Source organism: Poecilia reticulata, linkage group LG16 (genome assembly GCF_000633615.1).
Source record: "Poecilia reticulata strain Guanapo linkage group LG16, Guppy_female_1.0+MT, whole genome shotgun sequence".
In the NCBI taxonomy this organism is placed as follows: Eukaryota; Metazoa; Chordata; class Actinopteri; order Cyprinodontiformes; family Poeciliidae; genus Poecilia; species Poecilia reticulata.
In genome coordinates, this window is record NC_024346.1 from 31287665 (window position 1) to 31313136 (window position 25472).

At 37.9% G+C, this 25472-nt stretch overlaps 2 protein-coding genes and 1 long non-coding RNA gene across 19 annotated transcripts in view; 2 read left to right on the forward strand and 1 right to left on the reverse strand.

Moving 5' to 3' along the window:
* Positions 1-218: 218 nt before the first annotated feature.
* LOC103478777 (uncharacterized) lies at positions 219-5337 on the forward strand. The gene is made up of 3 exons (XR_535848.2): positions 219-300; positions 4725-4844; positions 5112-5337. It is a non-coding gene; the product is annotated as an uncharacterized LOC103478777 (long non-coding RNA).
* A 2917-nt stretch (positions 5338-8254) lies between these two features.
* Positions 8255-15563, reverse strand: ggctb (gamma-glutamylcyclotransferase b). 5 transcript variants are annotated; one of them, XM_017309619.1, is made up of 5 exons: positions 15495-15563; positions 11463-11592; positions 11233-11378; positions 10992-11124; positions 9331-9831 (listed from the first exon to the last, which is right to left on the reverse strand). In XM_017309619.1, the coding sequence occupies exons 2-5, from the start codon at positions 11571-11573 to the stop codon at positions 9649-9651; spliced, it is 573 nt and encodes a 190-aa protein (XP_017165108.1). In that variant the 5' UTR covers positions 11574-11592; positions 15495-15563; the 3' UTR covers positions 9331-9648. The 5 variants fall into 5 exon arrangements, with proteins under 5 accessions (XP_008431034.1, XP_017165108.1, XP_008431033.1 ...); XM_008432812.2 differs by lacking the exons at positions 9331-9831; positions 15495-15563 and adding an exon at positions 8255-8477 and having other exon boundaries at positions 11463-11831; XM_008432811.2 differs by lacking the exon at positions 15495-15563 and having other exon boundaries at positions 9332-9831; positions 11463-11852.
* tcaim (T cell activation inhibitor, mitochondrial) overlaps positions 15109-25472 on the forward strand; it is a 21147-nt gene continuing 10783 nt past the window's right edge. For 3 of the 13 annotated variants that reach the window (XM_008432816.1, XM_008432823.1, XM_008432824.1), the window contains exons 1-5: positions 15155-15287; positions 19806-19913; positions 22536-22680; positions 24852-25002; positions 25073-25328. In XM_008432816.1, coding sequence (XP_008431038.1) covers positions 19843-19913; positions 22536-22680; positions 24852-25002; positions 25073-25328 — 623 coding nt within the window. In that variant the 5' untranslated portion in view covers positions 15155-15287; positions 19806-19842. The other 10 variants (XM_008432818.2, XM_017309616.1, XM_008432822.2 and 7 more) reach the window with 10 other exon arrangements.

Consider the following 25472-nt stretch of genomic DNA (forward strand, 5'->3'; position numbering starts at 1 on the left):
GACCGATGGCCCCTTGTTGTTGGCAAGAAGGCTGGCCCATAGTGTTGTAGGTGAGTGTCTGAGGTGGTCTTCTTGCTCGTGCAGATCCCCTGAGAAATCCCTCCTGAGTTGGTACTTGCTAATCCTCGATTTCAAGTTCAACCTGTTCAGTGTTTCTTTCCAGTTCTTGTTCTCTTTGTTCATTGTCCGTTTCACAGTTTTGGACCGGTTCATTTTCAGGTGGATGTGGATGCTCCGTTGGAACATTTTCATCTGCAGTGTTCAGTTGAGAGTCCCTCCCTCTTCTAAATATAAAATAAGGTAAAAAAAAATTTAAAACATCTAAAATGGGTGTATCTCATCTGTACAGACTGGTATAACAATTTCACACTTATCTTGACTAAATAGGTCACTTGACCTAGAAGCTATTGAAGAGAAATACTAAATTTAAATGAAAAAAAAGTAACAAAAATAAAAAGTTAAAATGGAATAAAAATGGATGTTCCTCATACATACAGTTTAGGACAACAATTACACTGTGATTTCTAGTCAATGTGGCACACCATATGGTGTCCAAAGCTCTATTGACCAATAGTAGAGGAGCTGGACATAGAAGGCAGCTCTCCTCATTAACATAACGATGGAGGAGGCAATGACAAAACAAGAAAAGCTCTTATAAGGAAAAGACAAAACAAAATATCTACTTTTCTTGACACAAACACATTTAGGGTAAATGAAAAAGAAAATATATACATTTCTTTACGGAAGCTCATGTGTAAGGACAAGGAAAAACTAAATATATATATTTATGCCTTTATTTCTTATTATGTCAGTTTTGGTCGCAACAATATACCTCAATATCCAGAGGACATACTGAATTGGTCGAAGATATTTATCTCTCTGGTATGGAGCTAGAACAATCTCATCATTCAGAAATGCACAGATCAAGATTCACAAATGCACAAAATTCACACAGGATGAAATCCATATGTAAATCAAGAGATATTTGTGTTTGCATAAAAAATACAAGTGTTCTGTGCATTTATGAATCCTGTGCATTTGTGAATCTTGATCTGTGCATTTGTGAATTATAAGACTGTTTTATCTCCGTAGTCTGGTGCCTAGTACTTCCAACAGGTGATTAATTGATTAATTGTATCTGAAGTTATTACCCTAACCAGGTATATGAAAGGTGGAATGTTAACTTTGCAAACAATTATTTCCTTTTACTCCATTGTAGGGAAGACACACAAGAAGACACTGGTCCCCTATAAATGTTCTTATTACCAAAACACAACTGGGTTTCCTGCTTATGGTCATATGACAATGTGAGAATTAATTTGCTGTCTAAGAGTAGAGTAATTAATAGAGTAATTGCATCAGTTTGCAGATCTCGTGCAATAAACAAAACTTGCTGCCACATAAGATTCTCGCAAGACATTTGACTTTAAAGTTAATTTTCACATTCAATACAGTGCAATTTCAATACATTTTTACCTTAGCTAGGTTAATTGCATGAACAATTAGTAAATTTGGTAGACTCTACTTCTAATTTGTGTCTTTGTATTTAAATGTTCTGCCTGTCTGAGAAGAGGCTCAGATGGACACAGCTGGTTGTGTAATGATAGTTTCATGCTGTGTCCCAAATAATTGCCTTCTCCATATGAAAAACTGTGTGTGGAGGGAGGAGCCTGGGGGGAATGTGTGAATCACTATGAAGGTGGACTGCATGCTACAACACAATAATGTTTTCTTTAAGTGATAGTGAACAAAAACAATGACATGCATACTTTAGGTCAGATTTCAGAGTCTGATCCTACATTGCCTAACAACCATGACAATTGTTCTGTAGCTTGAGTTAAGAAGCACAAATTTCTTCTCTAGCTTTTCTGTATTGAATTAGATGACTGGGTGATTTGTGAACATTCTGTTGTGTACCAATGTACTGCTAAAATGTTTGACTGTTGTTGGCATGTATGTGTGTCTTGTGGCAGCTTTTTATAGGATGTGAGCTGGTAAGAGCAGGGTTTTGATTGGTTGACAATGGGAACAAAGTCAAAATAACTAAGAGAAGAATTAGATGACTTGTAAATTTTGTGCATGTTTGCATGACATTTCATTATTGATAAATAATTCTTAATGTTAACAGTATTTATGTGAAAGTTAAAACTTTGTTGTCATTCTTTCCCTCTCTGGAAGGCTGAGGTGATTGGCCAATAGGATTTCAGAAGACGGGGTCTGACAGTTTATACAGGTGGACGTAATTTATGTCCAACCAGATTGAGAAGAAGATGACATGATGCTCCTTTCTTCTCAAATTTACTAAGCCTAGTTACAATTTACGAACAAATGTTTATTAAAAGTACCATACTTCTGTATTTTTGTTAATAAAAAAAACCTCAGCAATTTATTGGATCTATCAAATTCTTAGAATCAAATTGATTGTACTCATTTTTTCTGTCTTCAAAGCACTGTGTTTAAATTGCAATGCTGATGAAAAGAAAATAAATCTCTTTTAGTTTTCTGCTCTGCTGGAGTGCAGAACTCTACAGCTCTCAGCATCATGCAGCTGCTCAACAGCAGGTGTGTTTTGCTTTTGTCCCACAGAAAAGAGTTTTTGTCCCTGATCTCACAGCTCAGACGCTGTCACAAGTTTTTTGGGGGGTTTTCGTAAAAATGTACTTTGATTAATGGAAAGCCCAAGTCATTGTTTTAGAAGTATAGAAACTGTTTTCAGAGAAAGTTGATTTTTGGAGGTGAAAAAACATCTAAGCAATGACTAAAATGATCCATAGAAGAGGAGCATCCCTGGTGGGAAAAGGTGTCTCAAACTGATGGTTCAAACACTGTAGGAACTACAAAGTACACAAAATAAAATTACCATTAGTAACTCAAGCAGTATGTTACCTTTATCCATTTGCCTCATTGAATTATCTTTACCTTACATTATGACATCTTTTAATCTTTGACATCTCTATCTTGAGTGCCATCACAATGTGTTTACCATATATATTTATCAAACCCCTTTAGCTTTAATATTTCCTTTTAACCATATTGCAAATGTCTGACTTTACAAAACAACATTAATTAAAGCTAGTAAACTTTTGAATTACTGAATAAGCATTACTAATTTACCACAGCATGTGAGCTCCATCTACTGGGTGAAAGCATAACTGTTGCACTTAGTAGCAAATTCTATGCTGATGAAATATAACAAGATACATTTACACAGAGCCGGCCCAAGGCTTAGGCAAACCAAAATACTGCTTGGGCCCCAAAACCATCAGGGGCCTCCCACGAAGGCTTGAATTTTAATACAGATTACAGATAAAAAATTGTATATTTGTTTATTAGGATGGAGAATATTGGTACATTTGATTTGAAGCTTTCAGTGCAAATAAATAAAAACATTTTACACTGATAAAAATTTAAAGGAAGTGACAAGTGACAGGTACAATAAAACCAGTTAAAGTCCGCGGGAGGGCAGACTCCCCTAACTCTAAGTTAGTTAAATTCTGTGTGGGACGGCGGCGTCCTCTGGTAAGAAGTTAAACCCTGAGAATCCTAGSMASTGTCAGGTACAATAAAAGCAGTTAAAGTCCGCGGGAGGGCAGACTCCCCTAACTCTAAGTTAGTTAAATTCTGTGTGGGACGGCGGCGTCCTCTGGTAAGAAGTTAAACCCTGAGAATCCTAGGCACTGTCAGGTACAATAAAAGCAGTTAAAGTCCGCGGGAGGGCAGACTCCCCTAACTCTAAGTTAGTTAAATTCTGTGTGGGACGGCGGCGTCCCCTGCTAAAGGACGGCGGAGTCTTCTATGAAATAGTTAAATTCCGCAAAGGACGGCGGAGTCCTCTATAGTTAGTTAAATTCCGCAAAGGACAACGGGAGTTTTTTTATTTTTTTTTATTTTTACTTTTTAAATTTCTCTCTTTCTCACTGTTTATTTCTGTTTTTATTTTAATTATGTAAAGCACTTTGAAATGCCTTGCTGCTGAAATGTGCTATACAAATAAAATTTGATTGATTGATTGATTGATTGAAGTGTACTTTATAAAAATACAAAGAATAATCTTTAATGTTTGATTACTGTTTGACCAACAGATGCCATAAGTCTGATCTTTTCTTTGTGTTTGAGCTCAGTTTGATCACAATTACATCTCAGCAGAAACTAGGCAGTTATCAAAGGTTGCTTCTAAGCTCAGCCAACTTGATCCCTTCTCCCAGATGCCATCAAATGTAAACGAACAATGAGGGCCTCAAAATTATAAGGTGTAACTAACTCCGATTTTTTTCTTGGCTGATACTGTCTAAATAGGTGATTTAGGTTTCTATATTTATTTCTGTGTAAATGATGACATTTTTGTGCAAATTTGTTTAGTTCTGCAATATTTTTGGCTACAACCATCTCAGTGCTGGATGCTTTGGTCAAAAGAAGCCTAAGCAGCTGAATTTTCCTATTGGTTCCAGCAGTACAGCCCTGCTTGAGGTTCTACATTTCCATTGACAGTTCCAGCTCTGCTCAGCTACACTGCACTGCCTAGCTACCCTCTACTCTGAACTTGTTTCCACAGAGTCAGTAACGACTATCAGAGCAGAACTCCTTCAGTGGGAGGAAGCTTTAATCCACGCCGAAGCACATGTGGTCACTTTTTGAGACAATGGAAGAAGAGAGAGATTTGAAGGATGTGGATTCTGTGCTATTGCTGTTTGTTTCCCTGATTGGGATTCTTCTGAAATTCTAAGGTGCAATGGGAGGAATGATGCAACTACAACAAATGGGGAGAGAAGAAGAACATCCACAGGATATTCCAGTCCTTAGAGCGCTTGCAGCTGAAGGAAAGAAGGTGACCCATATACAGCAGGGTAAGTTAATGTTAATGTTTGTATATAACTATCAAACTATTCAATTTTATTAAGTTTATTGATATAGCTTCACCACGGACGTCCATAGACCTTTGGAGGGCTAGGGGCTCAAATTTAAAAAGGGGCACGCTGAACAAGATCTTAAAACACCATACAACAACATAGCTATATATTAATCGAGAATCTAATATTTAATTGGATCATACTGTATCATTGTCATCATGTGGGGACAATGCAAAACAATTGAATCTAGGTTTTCCCCAACAGGTATGATGATGTCGTTTCTGCTGCTGTCAGAGCTGGAGGCCTGAGTTGATCTGGAGGCCTGAGTTGATCTGGAGGCCTGAGTTGATCTGAGACTGTAGTTTTTAAACTCGAGGAGAGAAGAAGTTTGTTATGAAATAAGCACATATGCTGATATTGTACTAATTAAAACCTAATAATATGTGACTGTTTAATCTCCATATCAACTTGGCTGCAGAGCCCCTTTAGCTTTAATATTTCCTTTTAACCATATTGCAAATGTCTGACTTTACAAAACAACATTAAAGCTAGTAAACTTTTGAATTACTGAATAAGCATTACTAATTTACCACAGCATGTGAGCTCCATCTACTGGGTGAAAGCATAACTGTTGCTGCTAACATATTTTTTCTATGTTAGCACCTCAGAGCTCTAGAATTGTTAGACTGAGATATCAAGGCAAAGAGAACTCAGGTTGGGCCCCTCCTGACATTTAGGGGCTCATATAAATTGAATATGAATTGTAACACAGACCATAGATCTAAAACTATAGTATTTATTCATTGAGAATCACAATACTGTTAAAGAGCTGTTGCCTTGCAGCAAGAAGGTTCTGGGTTCGATTCCCGGTCCCGGTCTTTCTGAATGGAGTCTCCATGTTCTCCCTGTGCATGGTGGGTTTTCTCCAGGTACTCCAGTTTCCTCCCACAGTCCAAAAACATGACTGTCAGGTTAATTAGCCTCTCCAAATTGCCCCTAGGTGTGAGTGTGTGTGCATGGTTGTTTGTCCTGTGTGTCTCTGTGTTGACAGTCTGGTGACCTGTCCAGGGTGACCCCGCCTCTCGCCCGGAACGTTAGCTGGAGAGGCACCAGCAACCCTCCTGACCCCACTGAGGGACAAGGGTGTCAAGAAGATGGATGGATGGATGGACAATACTGTTAAATGTATTTAATTCATTCAGCAGAGATAAAATTAAAAAATAAATACATTTAGGATTTAATTAGGGAGTTTACTTTGTAAAAGTGCAAAGAATCATCTTGATAGTTTGATTGTTGTGTTACCATGGCCACAATATGGGGCAATCTTTGTATTTGAGCTGGATTTGTTCACAAATACTTTGCGTCCAATAATTGAAGACCATAGAGACAATCACTTGTGTTGTGTCACTGCCTTTGCAGGAGTCCCTTATATCATGCATATAGTAATAGTGAAGAGGAAATAGCCTCCTTTAATAAGAAACCTCCAGCAGAACCAGAACCAGCAGCCATCTGACACGCCTGATTGGGGCCAGAGCAGAAGCACAAAAAGAAACTAAAGAAATGTTATAGGTGTCCTTTTTATGCTAATTAAAAGTAAAATATTAATAACAGGAGAGAAAAAATGGTTAGTTGATGGTGGCATTAACTCAGTCAATGTCCCCTTTCAAAGCTCTAGAACACTAGACCAGATGGAGCTTCTATGGAAAGAAAAACAGCTAAGAGAAAACCTGAAGATACAGGTCAAATGACAACAAATAACACAATCTAGAGAGTAGTAGAATAAGAAGAAAGTGAGAAAAAGTGGTCAGTTTGATCTCTGGAGATGCAGCAGTAAGCCTGTAGCAGCATATATAGAGATATCTCAGAATAACCTAAGATCTTAGAAAGAGGATGAGAGAGGCAGAACCAGGAGAACCGTCTTTCTGGACTGTGTTCCCCTGCAGTGCTTTTAAAACTAACCCTACAGGGCAAATAGCTTGTTTCAGTGATGGAATTACTACATGTTGGTGATGCATATTTATTAATGGAAATTCATATTGTGTGTGTGTTTTCAGATTTTGGTAAACACCATCAGAGTGAGCATTCCCACAGACCTCAGGCGGTGGGATGTCCCGGGTCCCAGTGGGTGCATTACTGCAGGATGTTCAGAGAGAGCTCCAACTTTCAGTACGATTAGAAACATCTTCTATCTTCACACTAGCTATTTTTTCATTGTAAACATATTTCTAAAGATGCTCTTTTACCTGCTGTATTTGGTATATTTTGTTGAATTATTATATTGCACTCTGCCCATTTGATTTTCCTTTTGCTATATTTACTTTGGGGTTTGAAAGTCCAATAATAGTTTTATTGTGGTCCTGGTGGTCTACTGCTGATGTCTAACTCTTCTGTGTGCTGTGGTTGCTGAACTTGAGCTGTCAAGTGTCTGGTGCCTTCAGTTTCTTTGTTTTTTTTGTTTTGTTGTGTTTGGTGGATGCCGTCCACTACCACTGGCTCTTCTGTCGGTGACCTTAGTTCCAGTTTATGTTTATTTCTTTGCAGGATGTGAGGGAACAATCATCTCACCCTGAATGTAAGCACAACAAAATAGATGATTGTAGTTTTTAGGAGAAACATGATTAAATCAAACCCCATTTCCATCATGGGAGAAGAAGTGGAGGTGGTTGAGGAATATAAATACCTCGGTCTTCATCTGGACAACAGTCTGGACTGGTGATGCAACAGTGAAGCATCTATAAGAAGAGACGGAGCAGACTGGACTTCTTGAGGAAGCTAAGATCATTCAAGGTTTGCAGCAAGATGCTGCAGATCTTCCATCAGTCTGTTGTTGAGAGCATCATCTCTTCATCCGTCATCTGTTGGGCCAGCAGCATCAGAACCAGGGACATAAAAAGCTCAACAACCTGATAAAGAACGCTGGTTCTGTTCTGGGGACGACTGTGGAACCTCTGGAGATGATGAGGCAAAGAAGGATTCTTTATAAGGTCAAGAAAGTTATGGAAAACCCTGACAATCCTCTTCATGAGACTCTTGGGAAAGCAGAGCATCTTCAGTCAGAGGCTTCTTCAGATTCACTGTAATACAGACCTCTACAGGAGATCTTTCCTGCAAACAGCCATCACCACCTACAATAACTCTTCAATTTCCCTTTGGAATATTTTGGAGTATTTTGGAGTATTTTTGAATTTTAATATACAGATCCTTATTTTGAAGGTGAGACATATTCATTCATTCATTCATTCATTCATTCATTCATTCATTCATTCATTCATTCATTCATTCATTCATTCTTTCATTCATTCTTTCATTTGTCATTCAGAATTTTCAAAAGAGAAAAACGTAGGACTCTAGTTATTGTTTCTTGTTACCTGTCTTTCATTTCTTTCAAATTATGTCAGACTATAATATTCAGTATAAATTCTAACTTTTTCATTTTAATTAACGACAAGCTTTTTCTTTGTATTGCCAGACATCAGATCATTGGTTGGCTCTTTCTTTAACTCTTGTTCTTTCTTGTTCCAGCTCAGCCATCATTGGTAGGAGACCGTCATACATGTTGGTCTTAATGCCTCTAAGTTTCTCCTGGTACTCCTTTGGCAAACCATTTTGCTCTGCTCCCATTACAATCACCTAATGTTAATGACAAAAAACAGTCAATATTTAAACTGGTGGCAGATTATTTCTAAACAACAGCTATTCAATACTTAGAGTTAGGGTTAAATCACATTACTCTCATTTCATACTAATTGTAGTATAATAGTTTTGTCCTAAACATGATAATACAAAATGATTTCTTCATATCTTTTGATTTTGTTTTTAACTATGGTTTTAACTTTGTACATTCCAAATTGATTCCACAGTTTAGCTAAAGAAATTGTGGATCAACTAAATATATAGCTCTGAGAATGCAAATAGGACGACTACCTTATTTATATGCACAACAACAAGCATAAAATAATAGAGATCAAAAACTGATGAAGCATTATAAAACACAAAGGGGTGATGGCAGCGTCATGCTTTGAGAACAGTCTGGCATTCTGGACAACATGCTGTCAGATCAGTGAACTGCAGATTGTTCTGATTGTCAAACTCTTTGAGATCATTTACAATGAAAAATAAATAGAGCTAAAACATAGGTTTATTGTTTCTAGGTGGATTCTAGAGCCTTCACAATAAATAAAAAAATAAATAAGTTATAATAATTTATAAAATAAAATATTATTTAGTCAACTCTTTGTGTATTGTGAGATAGTAAAAGAAGAAAAGAACCAGTGACTGACAGGTCACAAAGCCAAGTTTTTTTTATGTTTTTGGTTTTTAGTGGGTTTTTTGTTTCTGATCTACATTTAGGTTTCTAACAATTGTTCTACACATGAAAAATTTTTAATTTGACCAAATATCTATCAAACTTAGGGTAGATTGTTCAAAATAAAAGAACCCTGATAGAGTGATGCTAGTGGATGGATGTGGCCTTCAGATGTTCTGAAATTTGTCTGTGCAATTTTGAAGAGGGACAGAGCTGTCTCCTGACCACCGTGAGTCTGCTGGACATGATGAACCCAAATGAGCGTTGAGGGTGAACTGAAAACATTTGGGTGAAGCCATAGTACCATGAGTTCTTTCACTTTTCTCCAAAAGTGTTTATCTCAAGTTCCAGAGGAGGTTGGAGAATACAAATAAACTATGTTCAGTAACTTTATTTACAATGCAGTTTAGAAGAGCTATGCCCAGAAGATTATTGGTGCCCAATGCAACAGCAACCTGGGGATCATTTGGTGGACCCCAGTAGTGTGAGAGGTCATCAGGCTAAGGAGACAAGTGGACTGATGATTATAAACCAGGGTCCATCCTGATACAGTCCTGCAGTCAGTATCTGCCTCAAGCGAAGAATGAATGACTGTAGGATGAAGTGAGATGAACAGATGAATGACGTCTTCATCTGCAGTAATGTGGGCTCCTCTGATTTGTTGTGGTACAGGAGGAGCTGTGATAAAGCAAAGCTATTAATTCACTCTTCCATCTACATTCCAACTCTGACCTAAAGTCATGAGACCTGAATAGTGGAGCTTCTGCTGCTGATCTACATGAGTCTGTTGAAGTGGTTAGAGCAGGGGTGTCCAAAGTGGGTCCCTAGTGGTAGTAACAACCTCCTCAGCAAGTCAGTGATCTGCTTAGGCCTTTATTGAGCCATCATTTGATGCAGGTGTGTAAAACCAGGGAGAGAACTAAAACATGCAGGATGCCGGGCCTCCAGGACCCACTGTGGACACCCCCTGGGTTAGAGCATTTAAGCTCTTCCCTTTGAAGACTATCTAGGCTGTCTCACTGGGAGGAGACCCCAAGGCTGGGTGGGAGTAGATGTCTCTTCTGGCATGGCAATGTCTTGAAAAGCCCCTTAATGAGCCTCAGTGTCACCAGGGAAAGGTTTGGCTGGAATATACCTCTTGGGTCTGTTGCCCCTGCAACCTAATCTTGGACAAATGGAAGACAACAGGTGGATGGATTATTTTTTTTTAGTGGTCTGGACATCAGGCTCAACAGTTTCCTATTAATTGTTATTTTCTATAGAGTTGTTTGTGGTTCCTTTCACATAGTTTTTAAGGTACATTATTTCATATTTTCCAATGAATATTGACTTCTAGAGCCATTAATGATGAAGAATTAGATATGTTTTAAGTATCATTTTACATTATGTTGTGGACATAAAGAATTTATCTTTGCTACATGAATATCCAGTGACCAGTCCCAAAGTTAGAAATGGTGAGACAACGAGAGCTCTTTCAATTGAACAACATTTAGTAGTCACATTGTTACCCAAAAAGGATCGGATTGAATTGAAATTCGTTAGTTATATAAAAGTACTTGAAGAATATTTTAGGACAATTTCATCTCATGAACTAAGACTGAATGTCATAAGGAAATAATAGACAAGACAAGGATTTTGAACTTTTCACAAGCAAATCTCAAACTAACAAATGAAACCTGGGCAGTTAATATAAATGAATTATGAATTTTAACACTGAACCTAAATGCCAACTTTCTTTTTCATGAGTTAAAATGACAACTTCCACTGAATTCAAGCGCATAGAAACTCCTTCAGGATTTACATGATAGCCAACATAAATTGATTTAAAAACACCTTACCTGTAGATATTGTGGTGATGGTCGGGCATACACACAGCTGTTCATTATGTAGGTGCGACAGCTGATATCTTGACCTTTTGTCTTCACTGATAATTCCACAGGTCGGTAAGCACCTAACATCACATTCTCTTGACTGAATGTGTGCACACACAAGAGTGCACATGTTTTTAAGTTTCATATGAAAGCATACAAACATGTCCAGACAAAATTGAAAAACAAAGCAAATGAATTAACGTTTTACTTGTCTAGTGACTCTAGATCAGATATGCTCATCCGCCACACCACACCCCACACCTCGTCCCCTGGGCTGTCTTCTATGGTGGCCACACCACCATGCCAGCGGTCACTGGCTAGACCTTTGTAGTTGCCAAACACCAATTTATAATCCTAAAAAAGACATGAAAGCCATTGATCAGATTTACTTTACAACATATGGAGCTAGATGCTGATGGTACTTCTTTAGCACTATACCTTGAGCCTTGCCACGCAGTACACTGTTGCAGAGGGATTCTTGAGCTGGAGACGCTCCTTTAGAAGGTTGCTACCATATGCAAAGTACAGAAATGTTTGGTTATTCTCCATGTTCTTATCAGGTGAGGACCTGTAAACAGGAGTCATCAAAAACAAAGAGTGAGCAATTAGCTGAGCCCCAGCTGTGTGTTTAGAGAAGCTGCTGGTAGAAATGGTGGAGCCTGAACAGCACAATGACATAACTGAAGCACTGGCCTTTCAGCAGCACCACACTATTCCTGTGCTAATCCTACCCACTGTCACTGAGCACAATTCACTCGCAAGTCGTTTACCACACGGGTTCAGACAAAGGCACAGAACCATGTGCTTAACATATAATACACACATTTTCACACACAAAATCATTGATACTTAAGAAATATTACTGTAAAGAAAATATAGGAGCATAAAATAATATTTCTATTAGTGCTAATTTTACAGCTTCATTTGTTACAGTTTGCACACTGTGACAAAGATTATTTTCTTGAAACTAGAGGTATTATTTCCAAACAACACCTGAAATACCGTATTTTTCGCACCTCCATCTAGTGGATGCATAACGTAACTGCAGCCTTATGGATGAAAAAAGTTTTAAAATAGACCATTCATTGAAGGTGCGCCTTATAATCCAGTGCCTTATAGTGTGGAACATATGGTAGTTCAAACTACAATTTAATGATTAATTAATAATTTAGTCATGAGGGTTCTGGTTGGCAGTGGGCTGGTAGAATGTGAGATCAAGGCACCCTGAGCAGAGAGAGTCTTGAGACAAATGCAGAGATTCACCATTCATGGACAACATTCGAGTATGGATGTAAGGCACACGGAGCAGCAGCAAAGTCAACATTACAAATTGCTAGTTGAGTATAATGCAAGGCGTAATGAGGATGTAGAGCAATTAAGACCACTTCCATCAATGCTATTTTAGTAGAGACTAATACGAATCTATTAGAGCCAAGGAGAGTAAAAACTACATTTTATCACATAAAACTGAAAAGCAGTGAAGAAAAAAAACTTTTAAAAAAGGAAACTAACTAAAGGATTTCTGGGAATACTCCAAGTATAAAAAGAATAGGTTTGGGTGAACAGGATATGAATGAGCAAAAACATATGGGTTGACTAACAACACATTCTCAAATAATAATCGGTGGTAGGAGTTTTCACCACAACCAGTGGGTTGCTGGTTTGATCCCCGCTCCACCCACCTCTGTCTTTGTGTCCTTGGGCAAGACTTTTCACACCTTGCCTGCCATGGTGCCTTATACACTGCTCAAAAAAATTAAGGGAACACTTAAACAACACTGATTGACCCGACGAGGGCCCCCGCTGTCAATCAGTGTTGATTCCTAAGTGGACAGTTTGATTTCACAGAAGTTTGATTTACTTGGAGTTATATTGTGTTGTTTAAGTGTTCCCTTTATTTTTTTGAGCAGTATATTTTAGTTCAACGATGTTTCCCACCGTATTTCCCAACCCTGGTCCTCAAGGCACACTGCCCTGCATGGTTTAGCTACTGTATTTCCTTGCTTCATTCCAGCTGATTTCAATCGATGACTGATGACTGGTGTTTGTTGAACTGCAATAAATTGAATTAAGCACAATAAAGCAGGGAAACATGTAGGACAGTGTGCCTTGAGGACCAGGGTTGGCCATAGTTTTAAATCATTTTTTATGACTTGAGACTATCTTAAAAGGGGTTACCTAGTTTTATGTAGTTAAAAAAATATAGACAGGTCATATCTGGACAGAATTATTATGTCTACTAATCAAACATTACATAAACCTGCTTGGGATTAGTGAAACCATTACTTAAACCTGGCCTTGATCCGACTGTTCTAGCTAATTATCGGCCGATTTCTAAGCTGCCTTTTCTTTCTAAGGTTTTAGAAAAACTTGTGTACTGTCAGCTGACACAGTTTTTAGATGACTATGGCATTCTGGAGGTTTTCCAGTCATGTTTTAAAACTCTTCATAGCACAGAATCTGCTTTAATAAGAGTTTTTAATGACATCCTTCTTGCATGTGATTCTGGTMACCATGTTGTTCTGATYYTASTTGACCTAACTGCTGCCTTTGATACTGTAGACCACGACATTTTAATATYGMGATTACACCAYRTTGTARGTATTGATGGCACTGTTCTTAAATGGTTCAGGTCTTACCTGGAGGAGAGAACTATTTCAGTGAAAATTAGTGACTCTGAATCATCTGCTGCTTCAATGCCTTATGGTGTCCCGCAGGGCTCAATTCTGGGCCCTCTGCTTTTCTCTCTGTATTTACTGCCTCTGGGTTCTATMCTTAGGAAACATGGGATTTCATTTCATTGTTATGCTGATGATTGTCACATTTATTTGCCCCTGAAGCAGAAGGATGTATATTCCTTTAAACATCTCCTGGCATGTCTTGGTGATATTAAAGCTTGGTTGGCCTTGAACTTTTTAAATTTTAATGAAAAGAAAACAGAGGTGGTGGTGTTTGGACCCAGTGGCACCTGTGAGTCCTCCTCTGTTGACCTTTGACCCTTGGAGGTTTATTTTAAACCTGTTATTACAGATCTTGGTTTTAAGGTGATTTTAAACTGGACAGCCAAATCAGAGCCGTGGTTAAGTCCAGCTTTTATCATTTAAGGCGATGGGCGTCAGTGAAATCTTTTCTTTCCAGGCAGCATTTTGAAACAGTGATCCAGGCTTTTATTTCGACTCGGTTGGATTACTGTAATGCACTTTATCTGGGAGTCAGTCAGTCGCTGCTCTCACATCTGCAGCTGGTTCAGATGCTGCTGCACCACTTTTAACAGGAACTGGAAAGAGGGAGCATGTGACCCCTGACCTGGCCTCACTTCACTGGCTGCCTGTATATTTTAGGATTYATTTTATAATTCTTATGTTTGTTTTTAAATCGTTACATAATCTTGCCCCGGCTTACCRCTCTGAGCTTCTTCACCCCTACATACCCTATCGGTCTCTCAGGTCAGCAGATCAGCTGCTCCTGGAGGTACAGAGATCCAGAAGGAAGCTCAGAGGGGACAGGGCTTCTCTGTCATGGGCCCAAAGTTATGGAACGACCTGCCTTTGCAGGTCAGAGAGGCCCCTTCACTGTCCACTTTTAAAGCTYGTCTTAAAACTCATCTATTTTACTTGGCTTTTAACACCAGCGGGATCTAGTTTTAAATTGTGTATTTTTGTTTTTAAACTGTAAGTTTTTATTTTATTTTATTTTTTATTATTTTGTGTTTTAATGTACAGCACTTTGTATCAGCTGTGGTTGTTTTAAAGTGCTTTATAAATAAAGTTGATATGGTATTATCCTACTCGTGAAATTGGATTTGAAAACCTTTTTTTTCCATTAGTAAAATAAGTTTTTATTTACTTAAGAAGTTATTCTAAAGCAATTAGAACATGCACTTTATGTGCTCTCTTTGTAATGTATTTGTTTAATGTTATTATGTAGAGTGGTCTCAATGTTTGTAGCCCATTGGTGGTCGTCATTACTATATTACATATGTACTGTTTTGTATTCGGTGTCTCAATAAAGATTTTTTTTTTAAAACTACAGTTCATGTGATTACATACTCCTGTACAGCAGGTGGCGGTATGCACCTATGAAGTTGTTTGCCATCCGCCAAGAAGAAGAAAAGCAACAAGCAGGTTCTTCACGGAGACGTTGGGTTGGTTTTTAGTTTGATATGCTCTCTTACTGATGTATTTATGATCTATAACAACAGTTAAAAGACACAGGAAAGGCTGAAGAAATGAAGGCATGATTTGTAGGTGCTGACACTTTCAGGTATGGAACCGCTGACTGTTGAATGAGCTGAATGGTTTGTTTTGGCTAGTTAAGGTGATAACTGACGTCACAAGACTGGCTGTTTAAGGTCGGTGTTTGACGTCAGCAGGGGTTAAAATGAACTGGCAAGAATCTGTTAGCGAAACGGATGTTTCCCATTTTCAAAATACCGTCTAATGAAAATAATGTCAGATAAAAATGACTCACTTGCAGGACGTCGTTGTTGAACCGAGGCGAAGTGCAGCTCATCCAGATCCGTCTGTAAGGTTACGTTTGGTTTTGGTGTCATTTTTGACGCTGAAGTTATTCGCAACAGTTTGAATATATTCCGCTTTAATGAATTTTCACTACTTAAAAATCTGCGATCAGCCATATTTTAAATCTTCATTCTATTCTTTAAGACTTAGAAAAGTAACAATTTTAGGATCGTTTATGGCATAAAACCACATTAAGAGAGATTTAGTCTATAGTTTTAAATTATTTTTTATGACCTGAGACTATTTTAAAAGGGGTTAGCTAGTTTTATGTAGTCATATCTGGACAGAATGATTATATCTACTAATCAAACATTATAGAAACCTGCTTGGCATTAGTGAAACCGTTATCGTGAAAACTCGTGAAATTGGATTTAAAAACTTTTTTTTTTTTTTTTTTAGTTTGAGATATTTTTTTTTGTTTCTTGTTTACTCATGCTACTAATAATACTAGTATTTAATAATAATGGCTACTAATATTTTAGTTTAATTATTGCAAAACGGTTTTTGCCTCCAATAAATCTCATGGTGTTCTCTGGTATTAATGTCTCTAAATAAATTAGGATATATATGGCATAAAAATTAATATTTTCAACCTTTATTATAAAAGTAGAATGGTTATTGATGTAGAAGGTGTCCACTCCACCCATCAACATGGTTATCATCCAGCCATCATTTTTATAGACCTGCTAAATCTGTGTAAGAGTAAGTTAGGCCTGGCTGCTCCTGACAGAATGGGTGAGATGCTGGTCCATCGCAGGGCAAAGCAGAGAGAAGCAGAGACGTCCTCACCATCAGGGTGATTCAGAGTGATCAATAAACCTGACATGCATGGTATTGGACTGTGGGAAGACCCTTTGCACGGTCTGGGCTAGGATATAAACCCAGGACCTCCTTGTTCCAAGGCAACCGTGCTTACAGCTGTGCCTGATTGCAACCCAAGTGTTATCAAAAAAGAATAAAATGTATGATTAGTTTATTTACTTTTGAGGTCTCATAACTCTAGCATAAAGTCTGAAATATGTCAGGAAACAGAGATGGGCAGAAGCATTAAAATAAATCCTCCAAAAGGGGAGATAAAACTGTTGCACACCCTGGAAAGAGAAATCTAAAATCCAGAATGGCGTAGTCATTACAACAATGACAAAATGAACAAAACCCTAATATTTTCAGTTTGTTGTTATTTCAAAGCAGAAATGGAGAAATGCAGCCAGCTTTGAACTTTTGGCTGGAAGTCATTCAAAAAGTAAGGGTGCTAAAATAATAATAATAATAATAATTAATAATAAAAGTTTAAAAAAATACAAATTAGTATATACAGTTAAGGTCAGAATTATTAATCCCCTTGAAATCACACAAAACTTAATACTTTCGTGGAAACAATTATAATAAAAACTGTTCATACTTTTATTGATTCTAAATGAACAAAGACAAAATCTACAAAGTTTCATAAGTAGATTTTTCTGATGTGCTTAATTATAACAAGAAAACTGAAAAATGACAATGCCACAGTTATTAGCAGTGCTCTGCTTTCTTTGCTTCCAAGGTAAATCTGACCGTTCAACTAGCTTTAAAACTACCTGAACAAGTTAACTATTTCTATCTATTTCAGCCTACATCTCAGCCTTGTAACTCACACCACACCTGAGTATCCAATCAGCATTGACCCTTACATAGTTGGCAGGACAAGGCATTACTCTGATACTTCTGGTAAGAAGCAAATTCATCATTCAAAAAGAAAAAAAAATAGTCTGGACTTCAAAAAGATTATAGTAGACCCTTATCATGAGGGTGAAACCACTAGGTGTTTGCTAACTGCTGCTGGCTAGTCTGAAGGAGCTGAGTGGTGGAGTTGCGGCGGAGGGCTCTGTGAGGTGGAAGCTGGGATGCTGCAGCTCTGAGGAGGAGCTACGTCTGGGTCCAACCAGGAGTTTTGCACAGCTGAACAATTACCATGGGAGATTAAATGATTTCTCATACATGTATGAAAGGATCGAGGCAACATTCCTGGTATGTTTTTGAAGAGGGAATAACATTATAACATAATGTAAAACTAAAAAAAGTTTATTTTAAATGATACTGCTCCTTTAAAACATGGTGATGTGTTTTGGAAGTCTGTTCTTTGGTCTGATGAGACTAAACTGATGAGCATAGGGATGTTGCTTTTGTTTGGAAGGGAGAGGCGTTCAACCCTAAATACCCAGGTCCCACCTTTAAACATGGTAGTGGGAGCATGATGTTATGGGTCTATTTTGCTGCTTCAGTCCCTGGGAACCTTGTTCATCTTCATAGAATCATTGCAAAAAAATAAGAGAATGTCAGCATTTTGAAAAAGAACTTAAATAAATTTGCTACAAGTCTGACTTTTGACTGAGGCTGGTCTTTCAAAAGATGAAGCAGGTGTCCAAGTCCAACATTTGAGGGACACAAAACTCCATGACCTGGAGTGGCCCTCACAGAGCCTACATCTCAGTCTCTGTGGCAAGCCCTAAGGTCCATGCTTGAAGAACAGGCATAGATGATCTGGAATGATGTGCCATTGAAGGGTGGGTCATGTACCTCTGGAGACATGCCAGCCTGGTGAAGAACTGCAGGTTGTCAGTTAGAAGATAGTGAGGCCACTCTATTGACCACTAAATGTCAAAAGGACTGATAGTTTTGCTCTGGTCATTTTTTTGTTTTCTTGCTACAGTTCAGCTGGGGTTGCAACACATAATTATTTTAGTAATTTATTAGTCTATTAATTATTCCAAAGGTTAATCGGGTAAAACAAAAATGGCATGTTCTGCAGATTTTTCTTTAAACTACTTAAATAATTTCATACAATACTAGAAATACATTAAAATTTGCAAATAAACTAATTATTCAATTTCTTCTTGAAGAAGAAAATAATAATTTTATTGTCTAAATTTTAACAGCATAGCATTCCTTTAAATAAAATGTTCATAGATGTTTAAATGAAAGATGAGATCCAGCGGGTTGCACATGCTGCTCAGACTGTCACTGACTCACCCTACTTCTTCCTCCATATTCCTCTATCTCTGGACTATATTTGTTCTGTAGATATCATTTATACTGTACTCATTCAAAATTAAATCACCGTGCAGAAAACTAGATCTCCTGTACTGATATATTTACCTCATGCGAATGGGAGGAAAAATGGAAGACATCAAAACATCTGTTTTTAATTTGTTTAGTTTGTTAAAATAAATGTAACCATTTGAATTATATTGTTCCCATGATTGGTACTTCCAGAAATAGAAAAAGCGCAGCAGCAATCACCACAATGTGTCGCGTTTGTCGTCCAGTTTGCTTCTGACTTGAGGGGCAGAGTGCCTCACCTATACCAGCCTGGCATTACACTCGTCCACAAACAAAGCTTCCGCAGGCATGCTGCTAGCATTTATCAGTCCTTTCCTCCAAGCATTTAAAATAAGATGTAAAAATCTATCAGAAATAATAGAAAATTAACACGATTTTGATATACAGAAAAAAGTAGGGGGGATAAAAGAGGGCTCATGCCAGCCCCCAGAAGAGGGGGGTCCAATGGAAACCAATGGAGTCTAACGCTCATTGGAAACAAGCCTTACTGCAGGCAATGTGGACCAAGTTCTGACAATGGTTACAGCCAGTGTTACAGCCAGTGACACTGGTTTCAATAGCCTGTATTGAAAGACCTGGTTCCCCATACTCCTGGAGTACCCCCCACTCTCAACCAAGTCCACAAGGCCCATGTAAAGTGGTTGGGTGAACTCCCAGGGACCCTCTAGGACCCTGCTGAGGGTGTAGAGCTGGCCCAGTGTTCCACAGCCAGGACGAAAACCTGTAATACTGTTCAGCCAATTCTTCTGAAAAGAATTCCTAATTTGCTGAAGAAATTCTGAACAGAATTTATTCTGCAAAGAAGTGGAATTCTTCTGCAAATTCTGCAGAATTCCACTTCTGTAGAATTTGCATCCAACAATTGTGTGAAAATAAATTCTTCATTTACTTTCTTGCATTTGTTTCGCATATGTTTATGCTAGCCTACCTAAAATGACATATCAATAATTGTAAAAGATTTAGCCAGCATTCTGCAATTATTTGTGGTCAAATTAAGTCAAATTCTAACTGCAGTTTTTGTTTCTTGGTGTAGGATCCTAAAGAAGCTCGGCCTACGAAACACAGTTCTCAGTCAGATGTTGGCACCAGTTCATCTAAAGTCCAGTTGATTTTGAACACTATCTTCTGTTAAATCTTGAGACACTTGTGGATGTTGTTTCAGGCATTTGACAGATGCAGATAACTCTGAGTCAGGACTCATGACCTGGTTACAAGTTCATCTGTGCCCATCAGTGATGTCTGTGAGCGCCCTCCTGCGATGCACCACTAGGTAATACTTAGTATGGTTTTAGATTCTCTCCAGGAAATCAGCTTCGTTTCAAAATCCAGACTCTGGGAATCTGTCAGCATCTTATTTTATAGGACTCCCTGCATGTATCACTGAAACATATGTTGCATATATTAGTCAGGTGACTTGCCATGTCCAAATGTGTAGTATAAATGTAACATCTTCTCTACAAAATATGCAGCTAGGTATACCAAGCAGTCATTCCATTATGACCACCTGGCTTCAACCCTTCTGCTTCAGTTGACCTGTTAAGAAATGGACTCCATTAGATTCCTGAAGATATTCTGTTGTTTGTGGCATCTTGATGTTAGCATGATGTTAAAGATGTAATATGGAACTTTAAAAAAAAAAAAAGTTTTTTTTACATATTTGTCAAAATTTTCATTATTTTATGACAGTATAGTATGAGACAGATACTCATCTGTCTCATACAGATAAGTAGAGACAGATGACCATTCTGCAAATGGTCCTGGTGTCATTTGCAGAAATAGACTACTCTGTCAGAAACAACCAATCAGAGACAGGAATTGGGTCTTAGCGCTGTCAATCACGCCTGTGTATCTGCTGCCCACAATTTCCCTCTTGCTCGCTGCTATGCTACAGCTGGTCCACCACAATGGAACTTGTTATGAATGCTTAAGCTGGTTAGTATGACCACCGGTGACAGTTTCCCAGTAACGGTAAGTTGTTTCTTTGCCATTAATACACTGAGCAGGTAGTATGCGAATGTGATTGACAAATGACTCCTCCTGGTTCTGATTGGTGGTTTTTGATCAAGGGATGGGGGGAGGGGCATTTCTGGTAGCACAGGGACGAGGTGCATGAGCTCATTTTTTATCCGTCATACTACACTGTCACAACAAATTTGTAAAAAAAAAAAAAAAAGTTTTATCTCAGTTAAATACTCCAGATTTGATTTCTTCAGTAATTTGAGCTAAAGTAGTTGATCTGTGTGGTCAGGCCGTACGACCAGCCTTCGCTCCTCACATGCATCACTGAGCTTTGTACATAAAAATTTGCTTTGGACCCACCTGTAAATTAAGGTCCTTTGAAACAAATTCCCATATTATGCCCTAAATCTATGGTCAACTTTAATTTCTATATAGACCGTTTTAGATTCTAGATTCTAGAATGGACTAGAACTCACATTTAATGTGGTCTTCTCCTTTCGACTTTATTTAACCAGGATAAAAACATTTCAGATCAAAGATCTCCTTTGCAAGTGTCCTGACAATCATGCTGCTAAAACCTAAAACAGTTGTTTATGAAACCAATACAATATCAATAACATTTAATTTAACAAAGAATGTAAAGAAGATATGCGTGTATCAAGCATGTCCTGCTTGATGATTGTATCTAAGCCTCACACCTTCTGGATTTGATCTTTGTAAGTCTCTTCTTTACAGATGATACCAAACCTCAGTATGCAAATTCATCTACAACAACAGAGTTGTAGATTGCATCACTGCAGTCTCTGTTGTAGATTGTGTTCAATAGCTTCTTAGCACACCCCACTTTTTATTTTAGGCTAAGATTTCCAATGTATCTGTCTGGATGGCCTGAAATCTTCTCTGATTTCCTGTCTGGTTGGAAGAAAAGTTGTTGAATCTTTATCTTAATGGAATGTGCCAACCAGTAAGCCTTATAAATCCCTACATTTCAGTTTGCCAACATTTTGAAATCATAAATCTTCTGTCAAATAAGAATTCACCAAGTCCATATTGTGCCAAATCATTTCTGTAATGAAAAAAGAAGATTGACTGTGCTTTGAGTGGCCCTTAGACTTAGACTTGAGGCTTTGTAGTAGGGTGAGAGTCTGGTACAGGACATTGGTCGGATTGAGGGGTCCGGTAATGCTGGGTCTAAGCAGCACCACAGGAGCCCGCTCAGCCTGCTCTGATTAGGGGGACTCAACTGGTCCTGGGCGTTGGAGCCTGCTGCTCCATCCCTGCCTCTGGGAAAAAACAACGACTCATTCTGTATGCCCCCATATCCTCTAACTTTTAAATGGTTGAAACACACTTGAGTCAAATGAATTATTTACCTTTCAGCTTGCTGTCAGGTTCTACAGCAGAGGAACCTGGAGAGCCATATTTCTGAAACCTTTTAAAACTGCTTCAACACACCTGAAACGAATGGCTCATTATTGGGCCTCTGCAAAACCTAAAGAGACGGTGAGGTGGAAATGAAGCCATCTGATTCCAATGCTTTGGAGCAGGAAGTCATCTAATAATTGAAAAACTTGGGAATAGGGTTCCTGATTTAAAGTAAGCATTCAAGCAGAAAAACAGCTCATCTATTAGGTAGGTAAGTCAGGTAATTTTATTTATATTGCACATTTTCAGCAACAAGGCAATTCAAAGTGCTTTACATGAATTAAATGGAAATACAAACAAAATAAACCAAAGGAAAGAAGAAGAAAGAGCAAAGGAAAAAAATCATCTAATGTTGATCTAAAGTATGTAAACTAGATGCTCCTGTTCAGGGTTGCTATTACTGTCCAAACTGACTGCACACATGAAATAAGCCATATTTTATTTCTGTATAAGGAGGCAGACTAAGCAGGACCCTTGAAATGAATATCTATGTCTTGTCTTGTTTCAGGTCACAGAGGCAGCAGGCGATGGCTTTCCTAGTCCAGCAGAGAGCTCTGTCAGCTGGACAGAGCTGGACAGAGGCTGTCAACGCTCTCAGACCATTTTATTTTGCTGTTCATCCAGACTTCTTTGGTCAATTCCCCAGAGAACGGGCAAGTTATCTTCAAATTAGCATACTTAAAAAGATGAATAATTTGTTGATTTGTAAATATATTAATTTAGAAGTCCCAATCCTAAATAGATTAAACATTAACTTGATAACAAATAAAAATATTAACTTGTTTTATCATCTTGTTTATTGCTTATTCAAGCTATACATTATTTACCAGCAGAGACTGTCTCACCACAACATTCAAGATAGACATAATCTATTTGTGAAATCTCGCTACTAAGCACTTAAAGTTAGGACTTGGACTCATTCTTGTTATTTCATTTGTACCTTTCAGATCATAGCTCTGTCATAAATTTGACATAACAAACCCCCGTCTACTGATCGGTTTGAAACTTTCATTATGCAAACATCCCATGGGACTGCATGTGTGTGCAGGGGTTACGGTAAAGGGGCCCCTTTACCGTGGGCCCCTAGACATGTCTAGGGGCCCTGACCAACAGGGGGCCCTCCACAATTTAATTATTTATATTTTGTTCATAGACATAAAATAAAATAATTTGGAGTCCTGTCAAATACAAAATTAATCATATTGTATTTTCAAAGATTGTTTTTAGCAGTAAAAACAATCTTTGTTTTTAGATTTAAAAATCTTTAAAAATCTTTAGATTTTTTAAGAACTCTGGAAAATAAAAGTTAAATAAAACATTTACTAAAACAAAACTGGAGAACATACATACATATATCTGACAGAAACATCTAAATTTGCCTAAAAGTGAATGAACTGCATCTTATTCCATGATCCCAAAAAAATGCCAACATACTTTGATACTGCAAGACTTTTAGCTCTGATAATACTGAAAACCAGAGATGAAAGGAAGATTCTCCTGCTTTTGCTGGTTTGACGTTTTCCTTAAAGGAAGTTATAATTAATGCAACCTTCTTCTGCCTTTTCCACATCATTCCACTGATTAGTACTCAGCCCAAACATGAGGTTTACTTTAGGTCCCAAAGTGAACAGACTGCCCATTGGCTTACCAATGCAAATGCACTTTTAATCTAATATCGTAATTTAAAATTATGAATCATGAAAAAAAAAAAGAGAGAGAGAGAGAGATAAGCTTTTTGGTATAATTACAATCATCTCTAAAATTGTGGCCTACACTCAAAAAATAAATTAAATAATGTAGAAAAAGGGCTGGAAAGAGGCATGATTAGGCTTAATGAGGACTTTTAACTCAAATAAAAACTAATCTGTAACAAGACTGTTAACATAGCACACGTTATTTACCATCCTCAGCTCATAAAAACAAGGCAACGGAGGCAACTAATGATGGCAGATAAATGGTTTCCTGTAATGATAAGTTGTTTCTCCAACATTAGCACATTTAGCAGTGAGTGAATGAGGCTAATTGTTAGTGCTAAGAGCGTCCTACTAGTTCTGATTGGTTGTTTTGGTCAGAACGGTGCATTACTTTAATCAGTAATAGTAATTCAGGGACCAGGTGGAGGAGATTGATTGTTTTCACAGATTAACTGTCTCATAACAAACTGCTACGACATGGTGACAGCTTTAACAAATATGGAGAAAACATATTTTTTATTAAAGTTATGTACTGCAGCTTGAATAAAATGCAACTACATGGCATTTTTTGAGAAGTCTGGATTGCTCTATATGTAGTTGCACGTTGCTTTTGACTGTTGCACATGGGGAGAGACATTTCAGTATCTAAAACTAATAGAAAACATTTAAACAACCTACTTGCATACTGGATGTGGACTGTTGGATGTTAAATTCATGAGCAATAAATATTGTGCTAATTATCAGTATTGAACCAAAGAAAGCAAGGCAGATGCAACCTTTAAAATTGTGACGCTTTTGATGGGTTAGATAGACTCAAAAAATTGTAACAGCAGCTGTGCGGGGGGGGCAAACAAATTTTTTGTCAGGGGACCCAAGATCCTGGCAGGGCCCCTGTGTGTGTGTGTGTGTGTGTGTGTGTGTGTGTGTGTGTGTGTGTGTGTGTGTGTGTGTGTGTGTGTGTGTGTGTGTGTGTGTGCGCACGCACTTATTGGCACCTCAGTTCTGCAACAAAGTCTGAATGGTTAAGTCTGGGTGTCTATAGTTTCTTGTAGGGATGTACACTGTCTGTAGCAAATCATATTTTGATATCTTGCTATAACTAAAATTGTTTAACTGCTTTTTTTGTCCAGGAAGTGAATGAAAATTCTTTGAAGCAATTAAATGGCTACATGGAAAATTTGCAGAAGCCTGGCTTAAAGTTAGTTCAGCCAATAAAGCTCACCTTTTATATCAGGGACACTAAGGAGAGCACTGAGAAGCAGCCAGACATTGTCTCTTCAGGTACTGTTCACATTCATTTTACTGTGTACACTGAAAATTCTACATTTTAATTTATTTAAAACTTTTACAGGTTTCCGTTCTGTGAGTTTCATTCTACACACAAATGATATTTTGAGTACCGTGATGAATGTACTGACATCCTGCAGTTTGCCTGTGGAGCACATGGAGAGACATGAAAAAAGCTTTGGGACATGTCAAAGTGGGCCTGACGGAGGAGAATCTTTTCATAGACCCATAAAGTGGGATAAAAGCTACTACACCTTCACTGGGTTCAGAGATCCTGAGCAGGAGCTGCAGCAGACCAAGAGAATGGAACCTACACTCCAGTTAGTAACTCTGAGTCTATATCCAGTAAATCAGTATAGTCAGACATATTTTTATAAGAAAAATATTTCAGTACCTTCCGAGTTCCTGTTTTTGTAGGAAAATATAACTATAACCCTTTCAGCTGTGTGTGTGTATATATATAT

Coding starts and splice junctions, on each gene's coding strand:
- ggctb (XM_008432811.2), bottom strand. CDS start 11,702: ATGTCATTGTGCTGTTCAGGCTCCACCATTTCTACCAGCAGCTTCTCT. Junction 11,125..11,232: donor GATCTAGAGTCACTAGACAA/GTAAAACGTTAA, acceptor GCACACATTCAG/TCAAGAGAATGTGATGTTAG. Junction 9,832..10,991: donor CATCACCACAATATCTACAG/GTAAGGTGTTTT, acceptor GCTTTATCACAG/CTCCTCCTGTACCACAACAA.